The 16,855-nt window shown below is 54.6% G+C and overlaps 1 protein-coding gene across 1 annotated transcript; it reads left to right on the top strand.

The window, feature by feature from the left end:
- The first annotated feature begins 175 nt into the window (after positions 1-175).
- On the top strand, positions 176-15,102 carry PFAS (phosphoribosylformylglycinamidine synthase). The gene is made up of 28 exons (XM_041001274.1): positions 176-209; positions 2,016-2,173; positions 2,256-2,391; positions 3,066-3,171; positions 3,532-3,721; positions 3,832-3,937; positions 4,308-4,448; positions 4,531-4,655; positions 4,808-4,936; positions 5,408-5,539; positions 5,660-5,788; positions 7,353-7,426; positions 7,499-7,655; positions 7,939-8,000; positions 8,131-8,292; positions 8,523-8,648; positions 8,768-8,899; positions 9,186-9,416; positions 9,552-9,732; positions 9,822-9,905; positions 10,065-10,220; positions 10,396-10,515; positions 10,797-10,942; positions 11,066-11,273; positions 11,363-11,454; positions 11,536-11,650; positions 13,307-13,627; positions 13,718-15,102. Exons 2-28 carry the CDS (start codon positions 2,032-2,034, stop codon positions 14,026-14,028), a joined length of 4,014 nt encoding a protein of 1,337 aa, XP_040857208.1. The 5' UTR covers positions 176-209; positions 2,016-2,031; the 3' UTR covers positions 14,029-15,102.
- Positions 15,103-16,855: the final 1,753 nt, after the last annotated feature.

The following is a 16,855-nucleotide window of genomic DNA, read 5'->3' as shown; positions in this document are numbered from 1 at the left end:
AACTTGGGTGACCATGATCCTCCTCAGGAAAGACCAGGAAGGAGGCCACGCCCTCCCGCTCACGCCCCGCCCTCCCGCTCACGCCCCGCCTACGGGGCGTGGTCGCTCGGGCCGACGCCGCCGGCTCTAACTGGATCCCCGGCGCACGCGGGTGACGTAAGCAGCGCGCCAAGATTCGAGGTACTCGGTGCAGCCGAATCGGCTTCCACGTGAGTGAAGCTGCTGCGCGGGGCTTTAATGGGCGAACGGGCACGGACGTCTTAGGAACGAAAGGGATCAGCTCACGGCTTTGGGTGTTGCAGTCCAAGGTCGGCAGCGCCTTTGCTTTGGCCACTAGCGAGGACAGCAAGTGTGGGGCGCGAGGCGGAAGAGGGGTTTGAGCCGGGAAGGAGAGCCCGGGCTTGACTTCGGGCCTTTTGGGCTTGAATGTCTTTTTTTCTTTTTTTTTAAATGACAGAAAACGTTCCTGTTCGTTATTTCGCTTTCTCAAAATGCCTCTAGCGGCTCGGGGGCTGGAAGCTCAGAATCCCCAGTCTTCCACAGGGAGTGGCAGGAGCCCAAATACTTAAGCCAGCTCTGCTGCCTTCCAGGGTCTGCGATGCTAAGAAGCTAGAATCATAAAGCCAGCACTTGGGCTCAAACCCACCCCTCTGATAGGGGCTGTGTACAGGCATCCTAACAGCTAAGCTGGACGTCCACTCTGAGGAGGGAAGCTTTCGGATCCAACCACTTTGCCCCTGGTCGCGGGGGGGGGGACCTTATCCTAGCTCCCAGCTGTGTCATTGATTTGTTGCTTTGGAGGTGAACCTGCTGCATGAATTCAGGAGCCAGATCATATTCAAACCATGGCCAGAAAGTCCTGGTGTTGGTGCTCACAGCCTCGTGGGACAACATGTCTGGGAACTTGCCGGAATCCCTCAGTGCACTGCAATCCCTACACAGGCAGAAATGGCCTCTGTCGCGTTGTTGCCAAGACCCTGGCTGGGTATTGGATGTGAGCTGGGCTGCGCAGGGCCGCGAGCTGGAAGAACATCCTTTATTCAGCCGCCAGCTCCAAGACAGCAGCAGCAATCCCACGAAGAGTTTATTAATCAGCTTTTATGGTTTCCACAGTCAAGGGCCACTGGCCAAGTAGAGTATCAGCATTTCTGAGCCCATTGAGAAGCAGAAAATGCATCCTGCCTGGTTGTTGTAAAAAAAAACAGATAACGAGCCCGGCGTGATAGCCTAGTGGGTAAAATCCTCACCTTGCACGCACCAGGATCCCATATAGGTGCCGCTTCTAGTCCCGGCAACCCCGCTTCCCATCTAGCTCCCTGCTTGCGACTTGGGAAAGCATTCGGCGACGGCCCAAAGCCTTGGGTCCCTGCACCCGTGTGGGAGACCTGGAAGAATCTCCTGGCTCTTGGCTTTGAATTGGCTCAGCTTTGGCTGTTGCAGCCATTTGGGGAGTGAACCAGCAAACAGAATATCTACCTCTATATCTCTCCTCTCTTATGCCTGACTTTCCAATTTAAAAAAATACATAAATCTTATATATATGTATATATATAAACAGAGAACAGCGTAGAATTTAATACACGTTATTTCTGTTTCCATGTATGGTTTTACTCCCCACACGGCTACAATGGTCTGGGTTGGGTCAGGCTGAAACCTGGAGCTCCATGCACATCTTCCACATGAGTGGCCGGGACCCAAGGACTTGGGTTGTTGGCTGCTTTCCCAGGCACATTAGCAAGGAGCTAGATCAGCTGAGACTTGCTGAAATGGGTTGCTAGCATTGTGGGCGGGGGTTAAATGTGCTGTGCCACAACACCTTGTCCACTCTGCATCACATTTTTATAAAGCCTCCATTTGTCAGTGTTAGTTAAAATCCTCAGTTAAATTTGCTAAAATACCCCTGTTGTTGTTTTCCCTGCCTCATCTTTCAGGCCTCAGCTGTCCCTGCAACTTGAAATCAGTTCTGCAGGTCAGCTATGGTTATTTTGTGAGAACTGAATTTTTTTCTCTTGCAGGGCCACCTGTCTTGAGATGGTCCAGGTCCTTCACTTCTACGTCCAGCCCTCTGGCCATGAGGGGGCAGCGTCTGGCCACACGCGAAGAAAGCTGCAAGGGAAGCTGCCCGAGCTCCAGGCTGTGGAAAGCGAGCTGTGCTACAATGTGAACTGGACAGGTGGGCCCCAAGGAGTGGGTTCTGGGAAGAGATGTCCTGGGGCCCAGCACAACGTCTCCCTACAGCCCCCATCTCCCTACAGCCAAGGTCCTCCCCAGCGCCGAGGAGATGAGGAAGCTGATGTGGCTGTTCGGCTGCCCCTTGCTGCTTGGCGATGTTGCTCAGGAGTCCTGGCTTCATGCCGGTCCCAGCGACCTGCTGCTGGAGGTCGGGCCCAGGTCAGTGTCCTGTCTTGGAGTTCCTTCTGCACAGTTCTTTCCACGCTGCCCACCCCTTCTGATTCCCTTCCTTTTGGGGTCCCAGGACAAATGTTTTTCCATACGCTGTCCTCATTTGGGTAGCTGCCCACTGTGTTCTGAAAGTGAAATGATCTGTATGCTGAGAAGTTCCAGTTGAAGCAGGTACTGCAGTCAGACACTGGGGGAGCCGCTCCTTCCTCCAGGGATCCCTGCTCGTCTGGCTCCTGGTTTATCTCGACCAGAGGCTCTACAGCCCTCTCTCGGTTCCTGGGGTCAAGCTTTTCCTCTCCTTCCAGCTTCCTGGAAATTCATTCCCTGGGAGGCACCAAGTAGTTGGGCCCCTACCACCTCTCCCAGTCTCATTTAGGGAATGAACCAAAAGAAGATCTTTCTCTGGGTCAGTCTGTTTGCCCTTCAAATAAATGAAAAACAACAATAAGAAAAATAGAATCAATGATAGAATCAGAAATAAATGAAATCAAATAAGTTCTGGTTTTATCATTTAATTGGAGTGACGTTTGAGAGCAAGTTTCTTGTGCCTATTCTGAAGCTGGAGGCCAGGGGCGAGGAGGGTGTGTTGGGATGCTGGCTGGATAATGGTGAGCAAAATTGTTGTTCCTGGTCAGGCCCTAATTATCTGGCCCACTCTTCAGGCTGAACTTCTCCACCCCCACGTCCACCAACATCGTGTCTGTGTGCCAGGCTGCCGGGCTGGGGGCTGTGGATCGTGTGGAGGCTACCCGGCGCTACCGGCTTTCGGTGAGGCAGCGGGCAGGCAAGGAGGAAATGATGAGCCAGAGTGGGTGATTGGATCCTAGACTCCAGGGACATGACGGGAGAAGCAGTAGGGGAGGGAGGAGCTCTTGGCTTTTGGCCTGCCTGTGTGACTGTGCAGATTGTTGAATGCGTGAAGGCAGTTGACTGAGCAGTGAATGAAACAGAAGGTCCAGCCTATGCTTCCCTTACTCTTGGGCATGAGTGTGTGTGTGTCCTGGAAGGGACATGCCCTGTGGGTGGCAGTGGGCTGTCTTTGCATGATCTAGAGGGCCAAGTATTAAGCATTTTCATTCCATGCTCAGCTTTCCACCCTTCTGCCTCCATGTGCATCTCTTCCCCCAGTTTAACCACCCTCCTTCGGCTGAGGTGGAGGCCATTGCCGTGGCCATCCTCCATGACCGGATGACCGAGCAGCGTTTCCCACACCCCATAGAGAGCTTCTCCCCCGACAGCATCCCGGCACCTCTTCAGGGCCCCATTGACATCCTGACTGAGGGCCGACCTGCCCTGGAGAAAGCCAACCGGGAGCTAGGTGAGCAGGGATCCCTGGAGGAGGGAGTGGCTCCTGGGACCAGGCCAGTCTGGGTCCTGGGGCTTGGCCTGTGCGGCCTCACTGTCAGCCTTTCACGGTTTGTCTCCTAGGCCTGGCCCTAGACTCCTGGGACTTGGATTTTTATACCAAACGCTTTCAGGAACTGCAGCGAAACCCAAGTACTGTGGAGGCCTTTGACTTGGCTCAGTCCAACAGGTGGGGAGGAACAAGTTCATTCTGACATCTAGGTCTATGGAGGTTCACAGGGAAACCCAAAGCTATCAACTTTAATGAAACTCCCAAATCTGTTTTATGTTCAGGGCTTCCCCTGCCATCACCACCACATCCCCTGCCCTGCCATCGGGCCTCTTTGGTTCAGATCATAGTTTTACCTTCAAAACTTTTGCTCTGGCTATTCCACAATGACAGAATGTCCCAAGGTGGTGACTGTTTGGAATACCGCTTAACCTGTTACCTGAGTATGAGTTAACCATGAGTTTCATCAAATGCTGTTGAGAAGACATGATACCAAGCAATGATCGCCCCACGTCTGTCCTGCCTTCCTCATCCCATATCACCCCCTCAGTGAGCACAGCCGACACTGGTTCTTCAAGGGTCGGCTCCATGTGGATGGGCAGCCGCTGGCACACTCGCTGTTTGAGTCCATCATGAGCACCCAGGCATCCTCCAATCCCAACAATATCCTTAAGTTCTGTGACAACAGCAGGTAAGCTGAGCCCTGGGCTGGGGAGGCCTTTGACCTGGGTGGGGCAGGGAAGGCACCAGGGTCAGAATGAGTGTGTCCCCAGCGCCATCCAGGGGAAGGAGGTCCGTTTCTTGCGGCCCGAGGACCCCACACAGCCAAGCCGCTTCCAGCAGCAGCAGGGACTGAGGCATGTCGTATTCACAGCAGAGACTCACAACTTCCCCACAGGTGAGAGAGATGAGGAGGAGAGGAGGGCAAAGGTCCCAGGCCTCTGGGCCGAACCTGGGATACACAGAGGACCTCCTCCCTGGGGGTCATCAGGGATGGGAGATGGGGCTTGTCTCCAGATAGCCCAGACCTCTCCTGGTCTCTCTTTGCAGGGGTGGCCCCCTTCAGTGGTGCCACCACAGGCACGGGGGGCCGGATCCGAGATGTCCAGTGCACAGGCCGTGGGGCTCACGTGGTAGCTGGCACTGCTGGTTATTGCTTCGGAAACTTGCACATCCCAGGTCTCATCTCCTTATACCCACCTTCTCTTCCACGCTCCTGTCTCTGGGCACTGCTAGCTTTATTCTCTCTCAGATCAAAGGGTCTCCTGCGAGCTTTTTCTTGGGAAGGAGGGAGGGAAGACTGTAGAGTTGCTGGCTGTGATCATAGGGAGTGTGGGCTTTGCCAGGTGGGCTGTGTAGAACCAGTCTTTAGAAACCAAAAATCCTGAGACTAGGTTGGGCTTGCAAGTCTCACCAGCCCCTAAATCCAGTTCCTTAGGAAACCACAAAATTCTGATCTGAGTCCGAAGGCAGAGTGGTGTGTGAGGTGGAGAGCGTACCCAGCTTCCCAGCATCTCCACCTTATCCTAAAATCCCAGCCATGCACTAGTCCTTGGTGGCTTTAGCCCTTCTCTGAGGACAATGGCTCCACCATATCTACCTTTTATCTGTACTGTCTGTCCCACTTTTTCCTCCCCTCAACTCCCCCAGGTTACAGTTTGCCCTGGGAGGAACCCAGCTTCCAGTATCCTGGGAACTTTGCCCGGCCCCTGGAGGTTGCTATTGAGGCCAGTAACGGAGCTTCCGACTATGGCAACAAGTTTGGGGAACCAGTGCTGGCTGGTGAGGCTGGGGCTGTGGAGGGGTGACCCACGGGAGCTTGGGTGGGGTGTGTGACCACAGGGCCAGGATATGGTGTTTGGGGCATTGGTAACTGTCTCTCTTCTGATGTCGGTACCACAGGCTTTGCCCGCTCTTTTGGGCTCCAGCTCCCAGGTGGCCAGCGGCGTGAGTGGATCAAGCCCATCATGTTTAGTGGGGGCATTGGGTCCATGGAGGCTGAGCACGTGAGCAAGGAGCCTCCAGAACCTGGTAAGAATTCACTCGCTGTCTGGATCTAGCCAGCTTTCCTCCCAGCATGAAGTGGTTGCAGAGGGGGGAAGCTAGAAGACATTAAGTAGTTAATTTTCAATCTGGCTCCTTCCTCTCCTGGGCAGTGCATGGGCCCTCTGTATGTGTGCCCATACCCCTGTGTTCTGGGTCACACCCTGCTAAGTCAAGGCAGCCAGCCAGTGTTTATTCAGTGCCTGCCGTGTGCCAGGGCCCTGAGTTACCTCTAGTCAGTGAAGCCAAAGTTGACTGAGCACCCACCCTCTTCTGGGCACTGTTCAGTGCTGTGATGGAATCGAGATAAAATTGAGGTCTCATTTATGGAGGAGGTGACCCAGTCGCATGGCTTGAAATTCAGAAGAAAGGTTGGAGAGCAGATAACTGTCCTTCCCCTGGCCTGCAGCCTCCCGGGTTCCCTCCCTGTCTATACTTACTCGTTTTAACAATACACGGCAAAGTGCATGTTAGCAGTCCTCTGGCATCCACTCATTTACTTCCTGTTTCCATGGGTTTGCCTGTTCTGTGCATCTCCTCCAAATGAAACATCAATGTATTGCCTTTTACATTTGGTTTCTTTCACTTAGCATTATGTTTTCAAGATTCATTCACATTGTATCAGTACTTTATTCCTTTTTAAGATGTTTAAAAATTTATTTCATTTGAAAGGCAGAGCACTAGGGGGAAGACAGAGAATATTCTGTCTACTGGTTCACTCCTCAAATGGCTACAACATCCAGGTTCAATCCAGACCAAAGCCAGGAACCAGGAACTCTGTCCTGGTCTTCCATCTGAGTATCAGGGGCCTAAGTACTTGGGCCATTTGGATCACAAGCAGGACAGCTGATACTTGAACTGGCATATGAGTGCCAGTGTTACAAGTGAAAGCTTAACCTGCTATACTGTAACATAGATCTCCCTCTGTGTGTGTGTGTGTGTGTGTGTGGGGAGGAGGGGTGTTTTAAAAATATTGTCTACTTTGAAAAAATTGCAGGGAGGGAGGAGAGACAAAGGAAGAAAATTCCCATTTACTTGTTCATTCCCAAATGGCCACAAACAGCTGCTTGCTCTAGGTCTTCAACATAGGCATGGGGTCCAAAGGTTTGAGCCACCCTCTGCTGCTTTCCCAGGCACATTAGCAGAGAGCTAGGTGGGACTCGAACCAGCACCCTTATGGAATACTGGCACCATACATGGCAACTTTACCTGATATACCTTCCCTTTATGTTTTAAAAGTTTGAATGACATACAGTAAAAGAAAAGTTTCCCATCTGCTAATTTATTCTCTAAATGCCCGCAGCTGCTAAACTGGAAGCTAGGAACCCAGTTCCAGTCTCCCAAGTAGGCAGCTGGGACCCAACTATTTCATTCCCAGGGTGCAGGAAGCTGAAGTCATGAACAGGGCTGGGGCTCAGCCCCAGGCATTTCAGTATAGGATGCAGGTGTCTGAACTACTGGACCATGTGCCTACCCAAACCCCACCTTATTTCAGAGGACTCTTCTAGTGGCTTCCCTGTGTTCTGATTGTGACTTCCCTGCTTCCTCCCAGGCATGGAGGTTGTAAAGGTGGGTGGTCCTGTCTACAGGATTGGCGTTGGGGGCGGAGCAGCTTCCTCTGTGCAGGTGAGTATACCAGTGTGGATGGGGTGTGCGGTTCCAGCTGAGCTGAGCTGAGCCAAGCCGGGTATCCCCCAGGTTCAGGGAGATAACGCCAGCGAGCTAGACTTCGGAGCGGTGCAGCGAGGAGACCCTGAGATGGAACAGAAGATGAACCGTGTGATCCGGGCTTGCGTGGAGGCCTCCAAGAGAAACCCCATCTGCAGCCTCCACGACCAGGGCGCTGGGGGCAATGGTGAGGGCAGGGTCGGCAGCAGGGACCAGGCCTCCCTGCTCTCTGCCAGGTTTGAGTTGGGGACAGGCCTTTAGGATCTACGACCTGCTGTTCAGCTCTGAGCTCTGTTCCAGACAGGTTCAGAACGAGGGTAGTAGAACAGGGGCAGTTGGTGGGGAGGACGCAGCAACAACTCATGTAAGGACACACGTTACTGGGGACTGCCCGGAGGCTGGGGTGTGCTGTTTGCCTGGAGTTGCCTGTGACCAAATCACCACCCCACCCCTTGCCCTCCTCTCATCAGGCAATGTCCTGAAGGAGCTGAGCGAGCCAGCAGGAGCCATCATCTACACCAGCCGCTTCCAGGTGGGTCCCAGCCCTGCCCTGCCCTTGCCCACCCCAGCTAGTCCGCTGCCTTTGTTCCCCCTGTACTGCTACTGACAACATGAGACCCAGGAGAATCTTTTTCTCTTTCCTCCCTGCCGTGGCTGTGCAGCTGGGGGACCCCACACTGAATGCCCTGGAAATCTGGGGGGCTGAATACCAGGAATCCAATGCGCTGCTGCTGAGGCCCCTGCACCGAGACTTCCTGACTCGTGTCAGTATCCGGGAGCGCTGCCCGGCTAGTTTTGTAGGCACCATCACTGGAGACAGGAAGGTGAGTTGGCCCAGAGAGTTGGGAGTGGGCATTTGTAGGCAGGTTTGGTCAGTCTGGGTGTGGCCAGAGGGAGAATAGCCAAGGGAGAGACAGGAGAGTGGGCACCTGTGGGGAGCAAGGTGTGGGTGAAGATGGGAAGGGAGGGACTCCCCAGAGTAAGCCAGACAAGAGGTAGGGAGAGCTGGAGTTCATGGTCTCATTGCTTGGGGTGGTGTTTCTGTGGTCTGTAGATTGTGCTGGTGGACGATCGCCAGTGTCCGGTGGGAGAAAATGGCCAAGGGGATGCCCCCCCAACGCCTCCCCCAACCCCTGTGGACCTGGAGCTCGACTGGGTGCTGGGCAAGATGCCTCAGAAGGTGTGCGGGATCAGGGTGGGAGGGGCGGCGCTCCTTCCTTGGCCCTCCCCCAGATCGCCATGACTCCTGCCTGCATGTGGACCACCCTGGGCTTACTCCTATTGCCATGTGTGTTGCAGGAGTTCTTCCTCCAAAGAGAGCCCCCCATGCTGCAGCCCCTGATCCTGCCTGCAGGACTGACTGTGCGCCAGGCTCTGGAGCGGGTTCTGAGGCTTCCCGCAGTGGCCAGCAAGCGCTACCTCACCAACAAGGTCCTTGCTGCATCCCGGCTCTACGCTCTGCTTCCTTCCCTCCACTCAGCCCAGCCTCCTGCTACCAACTACCTTATCCACTGCGGCAGGGGATGCTCCAGGCCCTGGGAAAGTGACAGGAGTAGGGTAGCCAGCTGATGTCCTGCTTCTCGGCTCCACACAGAGCTCTTGCCTGCATGCTGAGGGAATCCAGACCCCTGGGGCTCTCTGTTCCCAGGGGGCAGAGTGGACGAAGATCTATGCTCCCTGCCCCTTGCCCCCTCACCAAACCCTGCTGCTTCTACAGGTGGACCGCTCCGTGGGTGGCCTGGTGGCCCAGCAGCAGTGTGTGGGGCCCCTACAGACTCCCCTAGCGGATGTAGCAGTGGTGGCACTGAGTCACCAGGAGCTTGTAGGGGCTGCCACAGCCCTCGGAGAGCAGCCAGTCAAGAGCCTGCTAGACCCCAAGGTGGCCGCCCGCCTGGCTGTTTCTGAAGCCCTCACGAACCTGGTGTTTGCTCTGGTCACGGACCTCCGGGTAAGGCCCCATTGCCCCCCAGCTTTGTCCTTTGTCCTTCCTTCCATGCTTGCAACCTCCTGGACCCTCTGCACCCCCAGGGGCACCATCTCCACCTTCCCTTCTAATGCCTCTGTCTCTACTGCTCCCACCCAGGATGTGAAGTGCAGTGGGAACTGGATGTGGGCAGCCAAGCTCCCTGGGGAGGGTGCAGCTCTGGCTGATGCCTGTGAGGCCATGGTGGCTGTGATGGCGGCCCTGGGTGTGGCGGTGGACGGTGGCAAGGACTCCCTCAGCATGGCTGCCCGGGTTGGCACTGAGACCGTGCGGGCTCCTGGTGAGACTGGGGACCCTGGCAAGGTAGGGAGCAACTGTGGTATGCAGTTGGTGTGGTACTCACTGGGACTCTGCCTCCTTCTTCGGCAGGGTCGCTGGTCATCTCGGCCTATGCTGTCTGTCCAGACATCACAGCCACCATAACCCCAGACCTCAAGCATCCTGGAGGGACAGGTGTGGCTTTGTGTGTTCTGAGCTTGGTCCTTGGTTTGGGGGCCCCTGGCTTGGGCTCTGGCACTGGTGGCCTGGGGCATCTCACACATGCGGGGAAGGCAATGCTGTGAGCTCTTCATGGGTTGGCCAGAAGCTGAACTGTCTGTGTCTCCTCCCCAGGCTGTCTGCTCTATGTGCCCCTGAGCCCTGGGCAGCACCGGCTGGGGGGTACTGCCCTGGCCCAGTGCTTCTCCCAGCTCGGGGATCAGCCTCCCGACCTGGACCTGCCAGAGAATTTGGTGCGTGCCTTCTGCATCACCCAGGGACTGCTGAAGGGTGAGCGAGGCCCTGGGGGAGAACATGTGCAAGGGGCCAGGCCCGGGCTTGGAGGTTGTGTCCTTCCAGTTCCTTGTTGGGAGTCAGGTCCTCATACCCTTGTCTCATCTCTGGAAGGCAAGGTAGAGCTGCAGGGTTCTGGCCCCAAGGTTCTGATCATCTTTTCTTCCTCCAGACCGCCTCCTTTGTTCAGGCCATGACGTCAGTGATGGAGGCCTCATCACCTGCCTGCTGGAAATGGCCTTTGCTGGCAACTGTGGGGTGGAGGTGGATGTGCCTGCCCCTGGGGCTGACGGTGAGGAGCCCAGGGCAGGACTTGGTGTGGGCTGCCTTCCCCACCCTGTGGGTTTCCCCCATTCTCTCTTTGGAGTCTTTTCTAACACACTCTCCCGTCTGTCTTCTCCAGTGGCTGAACCAGGGGGCAGCCACTGTGTTCTCACCTGTGCCTGAGACTCCACATGGTCCCTGATGTGACATCCTTGCTCGATCCCACATTCCTACCCTTAACCCAACCCCTGACGCCTGCCAGCCACCTCATTTGGCCATGTCCCACTGAGTTCCCTGTTGCTTTCCCAGCGCTGCCTGTGCTGTTTGCTGAGGAGCCAGGCCTGGTGCTGGAGGTGCAGGAACCACACCTGGCTGCTGTACTGCAGCGTTACCGGGGAGCTGGTCTGCAGTGCCTGGAACTCGGCCACACAGGCGAGGCTGGGCCCCATGCCATGGTGAGGAAGCCGGAGGGAGAGAGTGGTGCACAGTGGGCAGCCAGTGGGGAGAGCGTGGGTCACTTGGCTACTCAAGGCAAGGAACCCCTTTGCCCTTGCCCTTGATGCATCCACCCATCCCAGGTCCGGGTGTCAGTGAACGGGACTGTGGTTCTGGAGGAGCCTGTGGGGCAGCTGCGAGCCTTGTGGGAGGAGACAAGCTTCCAGCTGGACCGGCTGCAGGCAGAGCCACACTGTGTGGCAGAGGAAGAGCGGGGCCTGCAGGAACGGAGAGGGCCTAATTACTGCCTGCCTCCAACCTTCCCCAAAGCCTCTGTGCCCCATGAACCTGGTAAGCAAATGTGCAGGGGTTCAGCCTCCTGAGAGCACCGGGCCTGGGTGCAGGGAGTTGAGGTAGCCCAAACACTCTCTACCCGACAGGAGGCCCCACCCCCCGGGTTGCCATCCTTCGAGAAGAGGGCAGTAATGGAGACCGTGAAATGGCTGATGCCTTCAACTTGGCCGGGTTTGAGGTGAGTGGGACAGCTGGGCAGGCCTGGGATGTGACCAGGCCTCAGGCTGTCTGTCCTCTTGACACTTCCTCATCCTACCAGGTGTGGGACGTGACCATGCAGGACCTCTGTTCTGGGGCCATCGGGTTGGACACATTCCGTGGTGTGGCCTTTGTGGGTGGCTTCAGCTATGCTGATGTCCTGGGTTCTGGCAAAGGTGAGTGCAGGCTTCTGCTCTCCCCCACCACACACATTTTGGAAGAGGGCCCTGACTGCCTGTCAGGGGAGCTGGGAACTGCCCAGGTTAGGGCAGAGTGACTGGTTTCTGGGTTGGCTGCTTGTAGAAGACTGGGAGGGAACTGAAGGAAAGCAGCTGGTGGAGTGGGACTGTGCCAGTCTGGAGGGCACCTGCCCTGCCTACAGGGACTGCTGGTATCCTGCTCAGGCCAACTGTCCTGGCTCTACATGGCTGCTCCTTCTGGTTTTCTAAAAAAGCCACAAATCCAGATTTTCTTTTCTTTAATGATTTATTTATTTATTTGAAAGAGTTACTGGAAGAGAGGCAGAGGGGGGAGTTCTTTCATTTGCTCATTGACTCCACAAATGGCCACAATGACCAGGGTTGTATTGGGCTGAAGCCAGGATTCAGAAACTCCGTCCAGATCTCCCATAGGGGTTCAGGGCTCCCAAGCATTCTGGCCATCTTTGCTATTTTTCAAGGCGCATTAGCAAGAATCTAGATCAGAAGCAGAACAACAGTGTTCTGACTCTCTTTGCTGTAACAACAGCCCCAAAACCTTAGTTTTAGTTTTTAGTTTTGTTTTGTTTTAAGATATATTTATACTTATTAGAAAGGCACATTATATTTATGGAGAGGAAAGATAGAACGATCCTTCATCTTCTGGTTCCCTCCCCAAGTGACTGCAACAGCCAGAACTGAGCTGATCCGATGCCAGTAGTTTCCTGTGGGTCTTCCATGTGAGTGCAGGGTCCCAGTGCCTTGGGCCATCCTCTGCTGCTTTTCCAGGCCACAAGTAGGGAGCTGGATGGGAAGCGGGGCAAGTGAAGAGCAGCCAGGACATGAAGCAGCACCTTTATTGGATCCTGGTGCTTGCAAAGTGAGGATTTAGCCACTGAGCCATTGCCCCAAACCCAGTTTTGTTTCTTTATTTGAGGCTGGTGGACAAGATAGACAGGAGTCCCATTTACCACTCCATCCCTCAAATACTCACGACAGCCCTTGACCAGGCTGAAGCCAAAAGCTGGACACTCAGTCCACACCTCACATGGGTACGCAGTCACTGGAGCCATCTCATTGTGCATTAGAAGGAAGCTAAGAGTGAGCCAGAGTTGGGTATCTATTTTTTTACTTATTTTCATTGGAAAAGCAGATTTGCAGAGAGAAGGAAAGACAAAGAGAAAGGTCTTCCATCCTCTGGTTCACTCTCCACGTGGCTTCAGTGCTCAGAGCTGAGCTGATCCGAAACTGGGAGCCAGGAACTTCTTTCAGGTCCCAAGTGCAGGTGCAGGGTCCCAAGGCTTTGGGCCGTCCTCAACTGCTTTCCCAGGACACAAGCAGGGAGCTGGATGGGAAATGGGGCAGCCGGGATATGAACCAGTGCCTGGTGCTTGCAGGGGGAGGATTTAGCCATTGAGCCATCATGCTGGAGCTGAATCGGGGATCTAACCCAGTAGTTAGGTATGAGATATAGACATCTAACTTTTTAAAGTTAAGTGCTACTTTTAAATGTTAGGCAACTAAATGAATATTTTCCTGGCCAAACAGAAAAATGAATGAATCACCTGTGGCCAGGAGTTAGAACCACTGTGAGGACTTCCACATCTCACCACTTCCCTGTTCGTTTTCTCTTAGGGTGGGCCGCAGCCGTGACATTTAACCCACGGGCTGGAAGTGAATTGAGGCGCTTCCGGAAGCGGCCGGACACCTTCAGCTTGGGCGTGTGTAACGGCTGTCAGCTGCTGGCTCTTCTGGGCTGGGTGGGCAGCGACCCAGAGGAGGAGGAAGATGTGAGCCTTGACTCCTGGCCAGCCCAGCCTGGCCTTCTGCTGCGCCACAACCTATCCGGGCGCTTTGAGTCTCGCTGGACCAGTGTTCGTGTGGGTCCAGGGCCAGCCGTGATGCTGCGAGGAATGGAGGGAGCTGTGCTGCCCGTGTGGAGTGCACATGGAGAAGGTTAGACTGGGGCGAGTGGTGAGCCAGGTCTGAGGGCTAGGGCTGAATGAGGACATGAAGAAACTCAACTGTTTGTCTCCTTCCCTCTAGGTTACATGGCATTTTCTTCTCCTGAACTCCAATCCCAGATTGAGGCCCGCGGCTTGGCCCCACTGCACTGGGCAGACGACCATGGGAACCCAACAGAGCAATACCCTCTAAATCCCAATGGGTCTCCGGGGGGCGTAGCCGGTGTCTGCTCCCGTGATGGCCGCCACCTGGCGCTCATGCCTCATCCAGAGCGGGCCGTGAGGCCATGGCAGTGGGCATGGCGGCCCCCTCCCTTTGACACCCTGGCTACCTCGCCCTGGCTGCAGCTGTTTATCAATGCCCGAACCTGGGCTCAGGAAGGAGGCTGCTGATGAGGGAGGCTCCCCAGACCCTGAGAGTCCCCTGCCCTCCCTGCCACTACCGCCTTATCATTTCCAGAAGAATTTTGAACAGACAAGGACCACAGTGCCAGCCACAACCCAGCTAATGTAATGACAGCCTGCTCATTTCTGTGTTAAGCTGCTGCCTCTGTTTCTGGTTCTTATGTTCTGATATGATTTATCTTACTCAGATCCAGGCCTCGTGTGTCCGGCCCAGGGTAGTCAGGATGCAGGGTGGGGTTCCCTGGGCCACCCCTCATCCCCCTTTAATACCTGCCACGTCATGCCCAGTTTTTCATCCTTTGGGTTCTGAGCTGTATTTTATGCCCAGTTTGCTCATCCCTGAAAATTGGAGAATGAAGCATGGGCAGCTGTGCCCCTCAACCTTGTTTTCTGTCTGGAAAGCAGAATCTCCCTGTTCTCTGAAAATGCTGAGCTGAGCTGTGCTAAGTGTGAAGAGTTTTGCACAAGTTTCTGCAGCAGGGCTTCTGGCTGACTTGGGGCTGACCCCTGAGCTTGATATTCCCGATGGTTGCTTCTCCTAACTGCAGTCCCCTCACTTCCATAGAAGTGTTTGGTGTGGCAGCCTCATCCTCCGGTCAGAGCCTCTTGAGTGTCTGTGAGTACTACCTCTTCTTTCCTGTCCGCTTACCAGGCCACTGTGCCAGACAGCCACACCGTTTCCCAGGTAGCTTAGGGTCTGAAGGAATTTGCTGTGGCAGCTGTCTATAGCACCATGAGCCAGTGAGGTGCTGTACGTTTTAGGTGTATTTCGGTGAATTCTCAAAAAGGTCAGTAGAGGGATTTGATCGCCTCTTTCCTTAGCACAGGAGGAACTGGAGTTAGTCCAGTTGCCTAGGGTCATGCCGTTTCTAAGGTGTAGCCTGGAGAATGAACTTTCGTAGGTTCTATCTGCTTCCAAACATCCTGTTTCCTGGGCGATGGCACCATGAAGATCCCTTTCTGACAGCTGTGGCATCACCCCATGCCTCCTTTGCCCCCTGAAGTACATAAGGAGATCAGTTTTGCTAGTTGTCCCCCGCTTACCCTCAAGGTTCAAAATCTTTTTTTTTTTTTATTTTTAATTTTAAGGTTCAACATCTTCATTAAAAGAGTTTGCCTGAGAATAGATCGTAATCTTGAGTCTCTGAGGGCAACAGCTCCTAGATGGGGGAGGGGAAGCTGGGCCCTGGGGTGTGGCAGGTGATGGGTGTAGTGACCTAGTGGCTGGGTTCAGTGGTAGCTTGGTTTTGCAAGCCTTATGGAGCATTTCCTTTTCACATCATTCACAGTCGTTCAAAATTGTTTTAAGTTTTATTTTTTAATTTACTTGAAAGGCCAAGCTACAGAGAGGGAGACAGGTTTTCTACTGGGCCACTCCCCAAATAGCTCCGGCAGCCACTAGGAAGCCATGCTGAAGCCAGGAGCTTCATCTGGGTCCACTAGGTGAGAGGCAGGGGCCAGAACATTTGGGTCATACTATCTGCTTTTCCCAGAGCATTAGTAGGGAACTGGATCAGAAGTGGAGTAACCAGAACATGACCATGGCCATATGGGATGCCAGCATTCCAGGTGGCAGCTTTATCCATTCAGTCACAGTGCTATCCCACTGTAAGTCTTATTTTAGCACCTGCCTGGCAGCCCACAGTAAAAACAGGACTGAGCTTGCATCACAGTCACCTTCAGTGTGGTTGCTGGAGGGAGCTTTAGTGTTTAGGCAGCAGCAGATGGGCTAGGCAGAGGGAGGAATGCAGGTGACAAAGTTCAGAGGGGCCCACCTGGGGGGTGTCACCTCCAGGTAGGCTCCTAGCCAGGGCCCCCTACTGCCAGGCTTCCTTGCAGACTGCACCAGGGTTGCTGGGCCCAAACCAGGGCATGGATAAGAAGAGATTTTTGAGATGGACACTAGGCAGTTGTGATCCTAGGAGGGGGATGGCCCCTTGCAACTGACTGCAGAGTGTTAGGGGTCTGGCTTCCCAGATTTCTCCAGCCCCTGCTGCATTCACATCCTGCTTGGAATGGCAGAAACCAAAGCAGTCCTTGGTCTGCCATTGAACACATGGCCACAGTCAGCTGGCAGGGATCTGCTCGTGTGGTAGGGTTAGGTCTTGTTCTGCTGACCTTCAGGAAAGCTTTCCTGGACGCAGGAGTTTCTGTGGCATGAGCCCTCCTTCCCCAGGAAGGAGTGGGGTTAGAGGAGCAGCCTTGGGCTCCAGAACCCTATTCAGGTGTCAGCTGTATAGATGTCATGCTGGTGAATGGGGTGTGGGTGAGGCCAACTTGAGGCAAGTGATGTCAATCCAGGTCCTTGTTGGGGACTTGCAGAATGCTATAGGAGCCCTTAGAGGGGGATGCTGCCCAGGGTGAGACAGAAACGATGAGTAACAGAGCCACTGAGGTGGGAGGCAGTGAGATGAACTGAACCAAAGTGAGTAGGTCTGGAATAGGCAGTGGAAATAGCGTTGCAGCTGGACTTGTTCCCACAAGCAATGGGAAACCACCCCAAGGGGCAGACATCTGTGGCATTTCAGACCACCCTGGCTGCAAAGGGGCATGTCGGGGTGGGGGCCGCCTGCATTGTTGGAGTATCCTGGGATGTCCCTGAGTATCCAGGGCAACAGAAAGGACCAGATAAGTGGGCCTGCTCTCCTCTCCCATGGAGTCCCATCTCAGTTGACCCCATCTTTACCCAGCGGCAGGCTCCTTTCCCTGCAAAGCAGTCCTCCCCACTCCCAAGCATCTCGCTTACACACAGGCAGAGTAGTGGGAATAGAAAACAATGTGCTGTGGAGGCTGGGATCCATGGATTCACAAGAAG

Source organism: Ochotona curzoniae, unplaced genomic scaffold (genome assembly GCF_017591425.1).
Source record: "Ochotona curzoniae isolate NIBS_2020 unplaced genomic scaffold, NIBS_Ocur_1.0 scaffold_2453, whole genome shotgun sequence".
Lineage (NCBI taxonomy): Eukaryota > Metazoa > Chordata > Mammalia > Lagomorpha > Ochotonidae > Ochotona > Ochotona curzoniae.
The sequence above is the reverse complement of the archived record's forward strand: the minus strand, read 5'-3'. Positions and strand labels throughout refer to the sequence as shown.

What these genes read in the sequence shown, in the direction of transcription:
- PFAS (XM_041001274.1), top strand. Translation starts at nt 2,032, where the DNA reads ATGGTCCAGGTCCTTCACTTCTACGTCCAGCCCTCTGGCCATGAGGGG. An exon ending in TCTACACCAGCCGCTTCCAG is followed by an intron (nt 8,001 to 8,130) that starts GTGGGTCCCAGC and finishes GTGGCTGTGCAG; the next exon opens with CTGGGGGACCCCACACTGAA. An exon ending in CTCTGTGCCCCATGAACCTG is followed by an intron (nt 11,274 to 11,362) that starts GTAAGCAAATGT and finishes TCTACCCGACAG; the next exon opens with GAGGCCCCACCCCCCGGGTT.